Source organism: Cavia porcellus, unplaced genomic scaffold (genome assembly GCF_034190915.1).
Source record: "Cavia porcellus strain 051 isolate PalLab524CR breed Dunkin Hartley unplaced genomic scaffold, mCavPor4.1 scaffold_32, whole genome shotgun sequence".
Classification (NCBI taxonomy): Eukaryota; Metazoa; Chordata; class Mammalia; order Rodentia; family Caviidae; genus Cavia; species Cavia porcellus.
Genome location: NW_026947515.1, coordinates 30,845,990 through 30,854,548, shown reverse-complemented (window position 1 = coordinate 30,854,548; position 8,559 = coordinate 30,845,990). Strand labels below are relative to the sequence as shown.

General features: G+C 48.3%; 1 protein-coding gene and 1 long non-coding RNA gene across 5 annotated transcripts in view; one reads left to right on the top strand and one right to left on the bottom strand.

Moving 5' to 3' along the window:
* Nucleotides 1-1,849: 1,849 nt before the first annotated feature.
* LOC106026506 (uncharacterized) lies at nt 1,850-5,152 on the bottom strand. The gene is made up of 2 exons (XR_001200148.3): nt 4,973-5,152; nt 1,850-2,857 (listed from the first exon to the last, which is right to left on the bottom strand). It is a non-coding gene; the product is annotated as an uncharacterized LOC106026506 (long non-coding RNA).
* Nucleotides 5,153-5,165: 13 nt separating this feature from the next.
* The window catches only part of Wdr45b (WD repeat domain 45B), a 32,131-nt gene continuing 28,737 nt past the window's right edge, over nt 5,166-8,559 (top strand). The window contains exon 1 of one of the 4 annotated variants that reach the window (XM_063241934.1): nt 5,166-5,364. In XM_063241934.1, coding sequence (XP_063098004.1) covers nt 5,298-5,364 — 67 coding nt within the window. In that variant the 5' untranslated portion in view covers nt 5,166-5,297. Of the gene's footprint in view, nt 5,365-5,738; nt 5,869-8,559 lie in introns of those variants that run through there. The other 3 variants (XM_003464837.5, XM_063241935.1, XM_023562928.2) reach the window with 3 other exon arrangements.

The window sequence follows — 8,559 nt, the reverse complement described above, 5'->3', positions numbered from 1 at the left end:
ATGTGATCTGAGAAAATGCTCAGAGGGCACTGTTTCTGTTGATGACTTACAAGGTTTTAGCAATTTAAGGGCCCTGTGTTAGTCACTTTCCCAAGTATGGGACAAAGTACTTGACTCCCATAGCCTAAAGGAGCCTTGTGGTTTCAAACCATGGTCTGCTGCTCCAAGGCAAAAACGCATGGAGGAAGGGCCTGATGGGGAGAGGTGAGCTATGTAGCCCAGGGCACCCAAGAAGCACAAGGCAGCAGGTACAGAGATAGGGATAAGAACATACCCTTCCAGGTCACAGGCTTAGGTAACCAACCTCCAACCTGGTCCCACCTCCTGCCAGCACAGTCACCTACTGAACTCAGTGGTGAAAGAGTCCACTGATGCATGTAGTGTCTCTGTGATCCAGTTACCTCCAAGCACAAGGCTCCAGGGGCCATTTCTGATCCAAACCATAACAGGGACCCAGCATGGAACACAGCAGACCTGGCCACAAATGGCCTGGAGTGGACATGTCCCACCATCTGGGCATGACTGGGGGACAGATGTCCACAGAGGTGAGAGTGTGGACAAATGGTGGGGCCTGAGGAGACAGTCCCTCTGCGGGGAGGGGTGGTCTCGCAGACATTTTCCCAGCACCTTCATGGCTCCTCTGCTATGCACCAATGGAGAGATGAGCACGTTTAGGCTGATGCTGGCCAGGCCAGGGCCACTCAACTCCTTCCAGGGAGGTGTAAGAAGAGGGAGAGTGAAGGATCCAAGCAGAGGCTCTGCCTCTATCCCTTAGTTCTGCATACATGGGATGTGTGGGATGGATCTCTGCTTGGAGCGAGCCCAACAGGTACAAAACAGTACTTTTCTCTGCTCCTTTTTTGATTTATTTAAAGATTTCCACTCAGCCCAGAAGTAGAACACAGTTCCCCAAGCGGCTGACCTGGAGCCTTTGGAGAGCTGCCGTGTAGAAAGCATACAGGTGCCCACAGGCCTTGGACCTCTAACACTGGAGCCAATGGTAGTGGTTGCAGCAAGGGTCTCCCCAAGACCTGCTTGAGGAAGCCCAGACAGCCACACATGACTGTGAATTTAAAGTTCCTAGACCTGTGAGAGAATAGGTATCTGGGATCTTGATGTTGTTAATTGCTTTTTTTTCCCTTTATTTTTGCCTTTTGCAGTGGAGATTAAGCTCAAGAATTCACACATGCTATGCAAGTCCTCTATCACTGAGCTAAAAACCCCCAGCCCTTTTTATTTTGAGACAAGGGGCGGCTAAGTTGCCCAGATTGATCTTAAATTTGCAATTCTCCTGCCTCAGCCTCCCATGTAGCTGGGATTATAAGTATGTGATACTTCAACTGGCCAGGGAGCTGTTTTTGTTTTTTTTTTTTTAACCAGTACCAGGGATCGAACTCATGAGCACACACTTGCAAGGCTGGCACTTGTGCCGTTGAGCTAAATCTCCAGCCCCTGGGAACTGTTATTTTAAGTTACCTAGTCTGTGGCCTTGTGTCATGGCAGCTGTGGGAAACTAACATGACAAGGTAATATTGCACTTCACAGAGGAAGTGCAAAAGTAAGTCAAAGTGGTATTTCTGTGAATTAGAAACAAACTCTAATAAGGAACTAATTTAGAAGCTTACATGTTTTGATGGTAGATATACAGAAAATATAATTGAAATGCAAGTCACACTCTAGAGAAAACTTTGTTGTCATTCTGTTCCCTGGCTCTCACAGCTGGCAAAATCCCTCCCAAATAGGAATGTGAGCCATCTTATTTCCAGACATTCATGAGCCTTTCTTCAAACTCTGAGATTCAGAATATAGTATGCATGATTATGACTTGGAATTATTGCCATTAGAGAAATTTCTAAGGTAGAGAGTTTATAATTTCAATGAGGAATTACTTAGACAAAATACAGAATCCAGGAAAAAAAAAAATGGCAGTTACAGGCTTGATAACCTGTGTTTCTGCAGAGACAGAGATGCTTAGAACTGTGCTGAAGAACAGCTTCATCAAAAGAAACAAGAGATTTGAGAGGTGGGAATGAAGCTTCTTGAGTTGGGGGAACTAGAATAAGTCTTTTCCTTGGGGAAGTCTAGAGGGTGGGAAGGCTGTCACGGTTGTCCTGGGGTGGGACTTTCTGTCTCAACTCAGAAGGCAGAACTGGGAGAGTGGTAGAAGCTCCTGAGTCCACTTAGACCACTGTAACAAAATACCGGCAACAGTAACTTTTAAAGGAATAGGAGTTTGTTCTGTAGGCCAGCAAGTCCAAGGGCAAAGGGACAGAACAGCTGGTGTCTGATGAGGGCAACTCTTATTCCATGATGGTGCCCAGAAAGCTGTCTCTGCCCTAGGAGAAAGGATAAAAAAGCAATGGAAGGAGGCATCTTGCCTTACCCACACACTTTTAAAAAAATAAAGTCATTGAGCCAGGTGTGGTGGCACACATCTGTAATCCCATCACTCAGGAGGCTGAGGCAGGAAGACTGTTGTTTGAGACCAGCCTGGGCTACAAAGTGAGCTCAAGGCCAACCTGAACTGCAGAGTGAGACCTATCTCAAAAAGACAAAACAAAAACAAAAAAACAAAACAAACAAACAAAAAAACTAGTCATTGATCCTGTTCATGAGGGTTCCATTACCAATCTACCAAGGATTCCTTTGCTCAATTCAGATAGAAATCACAAAGAGGCAAAGTGCAGCTCCCTTAGAATTAGCAGTTCTGAGGTTTGAATGCCAGTGTTCTCAGTGATTAGTGTTAACAGCCCTCCTTGCTTCTCTTCCAGTAGTTATAGACAGCAGCTGTGCCCAGTGGCCAGTCCTTCTGGAGGTGCTTCAAATGCCAAGGAAATCATGCTGGAAGAAGTAGGAGCTGAAACCAAACAGCCAAATTCTGTCATCAGTAAGTGTGTCAGGTTCAGCTGATCAAGAATAGCAAGAAAAATCACAGTTTTTGTCCCTAAGAATGGGAGCTTGAACTTTATTGAGGAAAATGATAAAGTTCTGGGTGCTGTGTGTGGTCAGAAAGTTCATGCTGATTGTTAAAGTTGTCAGTGTCTCTCTTCTGGCTCTCTACGATAGCAAGAAAGATCGAGATCATAAATTCTGAGAGAAGACATTACTAATAAATTTTCATATTAAAAAAAGAAAATAAGGGACCAGCGATTTAGCTCAGTGGTACAGGGTCTGCCTGGCAAGTGTGAGGTCCAAAGCTTGATTCCTTGTACAAAGGAAGGAAGGAAGAAAATCCATGTCTAACTGTGCAAGAGGGTATCAGGTAGGCTGGCAGGACCAGAGGTGGAGGAATACATATTGGCTGTCCACACACAGAAGAGCCAGTCACTGCTCAGCCCAAGCAGATGGAAGCTGCAGCGTAAGAGGGGCAAGGATGCAGCTCTGGCCAGTTTGCTGGCCTACATCTCACCAACAGACACACCCAACACTGCGCTCCCATAATCTGCTATGTTTTTTAATCCATTCAAAGTGATATCACGATTAATGATCACGGAGCCCCACATGGCCACTCTCAGTGCCAGCAGCCTTTAGTGTTACCAGCTGAGCCTGCTCTACCTGAGATAGAAATCATGAACAAGCAAAATGAAACTACCAAATGAGGCTTCGTTAGGTTTTATGGTGCAGCATACAGAGGCACAGTCCATTACTTTTCCAGTAGGGTGAGGGGAAGGCCACTTATACAGACCAAAAAATAAATAAGGCCAATATCCTGCCAACCAAGCCCAGACTTTCTGCTTAGTGACAATGAAGGGAATGGGGACATTTAAAAGCTAAAGCAGCTGAAGAGGTGTGGAGCCTGACAGAGAGGCTTAGGGCAGTCACTTGCACTGGACCCAAGACCCAAACTTGCTGTGGGCAAAACAAAAGTTCCCAAGTAGCCATGAGGCATTTCAGGCAGTCACAGCTCTCAAAAATGGAAAAAAGAAAAATACAGGTACTGGTAGGGAGCACTGAACTTTCTGTTCCTCTTGGGAGTCTTCTCCCAAAGGCCACCTCCACAAACCATACAGGCAACTAAGTTTCAACATGTGGATTCTGGGTGCAGGGGGCTGCTCAGGTCACAGCAGAGCCCTAGCTTCAGTATTTGCTCCCTACCTTGTACCTGCTTTTCGGGGTGGTTCTTAACACTCTGGTTATGGAAGAATATTGGCTAAAAAAAGTATTAGGAAGCTGAGTGGTCTGGGAATAGGGTGCTCGCACTCTGTTGGCAGCTGGTGGGTGGTAGCTGACAGCTGGGAACTAGGGGACCTCACTGGCGGCTTCCTGCAGGCAGGTGACCCTCCCGAGCGCTGTGTTCCCACGTTGTCTCCTGCCTTGGTAAGGGTCGCAGCCAAGACCTCTGGGTGAGATGCCCTTCCCCAGTCCTCCAGGGTTGGGGTTTGGCTCTTGAGCTCCTCCTGCCTCACGGAACCGTGTGGATTCACAACCCCTTTACTTAGGCTTGGGGTTCTTACATTCCTTTCTTCTCTCAAAAAAGGTTGGCCTCTTCCACCTGCTGTCCCTCGCCTCAGCCGCCTCAGCGTAGAACTACAGAGCTGAATACTGTTTTGTTTTATTTTTTCCTCTACTGTTCCAGCATCATCCCAGGTGTATTTATCTTTTGGGGGCCACCACCAGCTGACTGGTCAGCTGCCTGGCTGTCTGTCGTGAGACACAGATGCCCTCATTCACCCTTCAGCCACAGCGGCCTGTCCCTGAATGCAGTGCAGCAGCAACCTGTGTGCCCACAGGGACACGAGAGGTACTACGTTTCCAGGGCACACGCTGGGGGCTGTGGAGGGGAAGACGGTACCACAGGACCATGTAAAGGGCCGTGTGTTCAGAGAAATGTGTACCTCGAGGAAGGGACGGTGGGGTGGACTCTGTGTACGTGGGGGTGACACGGGTGGACATGTGGTGTGAGGGAGGGGCTGTGCGTCCTGTGTGGGGTCTGAGGGGTGGCATACACGTGTCGCGGAGACTCGGCCCGCACCTGGTCTTGTGGCGATCCCGGACCCGCCTCCTCCCCGCCTCGCCATTGCGGCCCGGGTGTGGTGCCGTCGTGCTTCAAGTCCGCAGGTTCAACCGGTGACGAACTCGGCGGTCCGGTCTTGCGCCACCGTGGTCGGACGTACTCGGCACTCCGCGGATTCCCTGGCTGTGCGCGCGCACGCGCACACGTCCGCACGCACGCACGACGCAAGCCCCTACGCTTCTCGCTTCCGGCTGCGGCGGCCTGTGCGCCGCCAGACCGGAGACTCTCCCCGGCCCTTCAGGCGACATGCAGCACTGAGAAGCGGTGGACACCGGGAGGCGCCATGAACCTTCTGCCGTGTAACCCGCACGGCAACGGGCTGCTGTACGCCGGCTTCAACCAGGACCACGGTGAGGCGCGCGCCGGGCCCACCCCAGATCTCAGGACGACCCTCTTCGCCCCAGACCGAGGACCTGGCCCTGCCCCTGAGACCCCCGGACCCCGAGACTTCCCACTCTGCCTAGCCCGGCCTCCTGGACTCTCGCCTGGGCCGTCTTGTTCCCGAAATTCCCCGAGACTCTGGGCTGGCCTCACATCCGGGACCCTCGGATCGGGTCGGCCCTGTCTCCAAGACCCCCGGCCCTGAGCCCAAGACGCCTGGCCCTGGCCCAGATCTCGGTCCGGCTTTGTTCTTGAGACCCTCGGCTTGGCCCGGCCCTGTCCCCGGGGCCCTGAGCTCAGCCTGGCCCTGCCTCCGCGACCCCCGACGCGTTCAGGCGGTCCTCATCCCTCCATTGGAGACCCCAGGCTCGGGGCGCGGCGCGGCGCTGCCCTAGGCGGTCCGGGCCGGTTGAGACGAGGCGGAGGCGGAGGCGGATCCCGCCCGAACTGGGATTCTGTGCTCGGTTTACTGGGTGGGTCCTGGAAGCTCTAGGCTTCGGTAGTGTGCACATCTCTTGTTTTCTCTTCTCTTTTTCATTTGTCTTGTTTTGTTTATATTTTGAGTTTAGGTCTTGCTGTGTAGCTCAGGCTAGCGTTAAAACTCACTGCGTCGCCCAAACTAACTTCGACTTGTGACGATCTTCCCGCCTCAGTTTACCACATAGTGAGATTGTAGGTGTGCACCACTACTCTAGGCCTGCGCGAGGTCTTAAACTGTGAGTTCTTTGGGTCCCAGAGTTGGCTCAATGTGTGGTCCCTGCGGGATGAACCTCAGCGAAGGTGCTGGTTAGTCAGTTTACAGTGAGTCCTGCCACTCGTAACAAACAGCACTCTTGTTTGGTGGAGGGAAAGATCTCTCAGGCTTGCCTTGGGCATCTCGGTCCTTGTGGCCTGCGGTAATCACTCCTCTACCTGGTAAGGTGAACTCCTCAGCTTCACCACTGAGAAGAAGGGAGCAACCAGCTGCTGTTGAAGGGCAGACTCCTAAGAAGTTTTGCATCTTGATTTTGGACTTTGTTGTTTTCGAGACAGGGTTTCACTATGCAGTTCAGATTGGCTTTGAACTCGCTTTGTAGCCCAGGATGGCCTCGAACTCACAGTGATCCTCCTGCTTCAGCCTCTTTTGAGTGCTTGTGTTATTGGGGTACACCACCATCACCACGTTTTGTCGCTGTGCTTTAAAGAGGAAACTAAAAGTTTTAAAGAGGAAGCTAAAAGTGCCACATAATCTCATATGTGTGAAAAATTTATTATAGTGTTCTTGAGACAAGAATCTTACTGTGTTGCTTAGCTGCAACTTCTGAGCTTAACTGATCTTTCTGTTTTAGCCTCTCGAATTGGGACTATAGGTGTGTGTGACCATGCTCTCTGTGACGATAATCTTAAGTGAATTATTTTATTTTGCAGTGTTGGGAATTGTCAAATGAACCGTTTTAGATAATTCAGTTTTCGGCTCGCATTTGGCATATATTTATTTGGTTTTCAGTATGCTAAGTATTTCCAGGGCTTTGACAGTTTGAATAGAATCGAATCTGACACCCCGACCCTACCTCTGTATGCTAGTGATGTAGTAGAAGACTGGAAAATGTATTTAAGAAAAACCAAAGTAAGAAGCAGAACATGTGCATGTCATAAGACAGGTGTGGAAAGGTTTTCATTAAGCTGGAGGAAGACACTGGTTTACAGTAGGGTCTCTGGAGGAGCAGCCCTTGGACCCAGGAGGAGGGCCAGTGGGAAGGCCTCACTTGGCTTCCTGACCTGGGTGGTGCCTGCAGTGGTTTGCTTTGGCCTCCTGCTGGGACAAGGAAGGATTGCACTTACTTCAGGGGCCAGATGTTGGTCTTTGGGTGGCACAGGATCTGCCTCAACATTTGGCTTTTAATTAGAAGAGGACCAGTAAGTTTTAACCTTTTAAGAAATGAACAGCCATATAGTGATTCCTTAAGAAACACGCTTCTGTGCCCCGGGTTAGCTCAGCGGCCTTAAATGCCTGCTTGGCAAGCTCAAGGTTGTGAGTTCAGTCCCCATACCAAAAAAAAAAAAGAAAGAAAAAAAGAAATACGCTTCCAGGCTATTGTGGCTGACCTTACCATAGTGCACCCTGCATCCACCAGGGTATGTTTTTATATTGCTGTTTCCTCTTTTACTCAGCCCAAACTGCAGAGCCAGTTTCTCCTTCACTTTTCACTTTTAATTATTCAGATAAAGTTTGTCGCAATTTAAAAGAAATATGCTTTCATCCTAAAGCTTTTGTTAATAGTTAACATGCTATAATGTAAATTTATATCAGATGGTTGCATCACATTTTGTTTCTGCTTATACTGATCTTAAATTATTTACTCCCCGTGTTTTTAACATTTATTGCAAATTAAAGTTTAGAAAACACGTTCGAACGACTATTTTTAATACTGGGGATAGGATCCAGAGGGGCTCTGCCACTGAGGTTCTCTCCTAGCCCTTTTTCTTTTTAAAAAAAAATTTTTTTTTTATCGGTACCAGGGATCAAACTCAGGACTGCCTGCTTGCAAGGCAGGCGCTTATGCCGCTGAGCTAAATCTCTAGCCCCGTATTGGTGCATTTTTGATACCCATATGATCACATTCATCATAGAGAATTTGTACCTGCTGTAACTTGTTTCTTTTTTTCAAGGTGCATCTGTGTACCTTGAGTGTATGCTTTGTGGCAAAGTGGTACTCCATTGTATTAAAAAGTCAACATCTTTATCCATTCACCAGTTGATAGGCATTTGAGCTGTTTCCAAGATTTAGCTTTTACAGACTGTGCTGCTATAAACATGAGTGTGATATATCGCTGTGGTACAATGTTTTTAATTCTTCTGGGAAAATACCCAGAAGGGGAATAGCTGGGGTCCAATGGAACCTTTTTAGTCCTAGTTTTTTGTGGAATCTCTGTACTGATTTCCACAGTGGTTGCACCAGTCTACACTCCCATCAGCAGCAGAGGATTCCTTTTTTCCTACTGGCATTTGGTAGTGGTTGATTTCTTGATAATATTCATTCTTTCTGGGGTAAGATGGACTCAGCTTTGTTTTAATTTACATCTTTCGAATGACCGGTGATGTTGAATATTTTTTCATACATTTATTTGCTGTTTGTATTTCACCTAAGAAGTATATATCCATCTCAGATGCCATTTTTGGACTG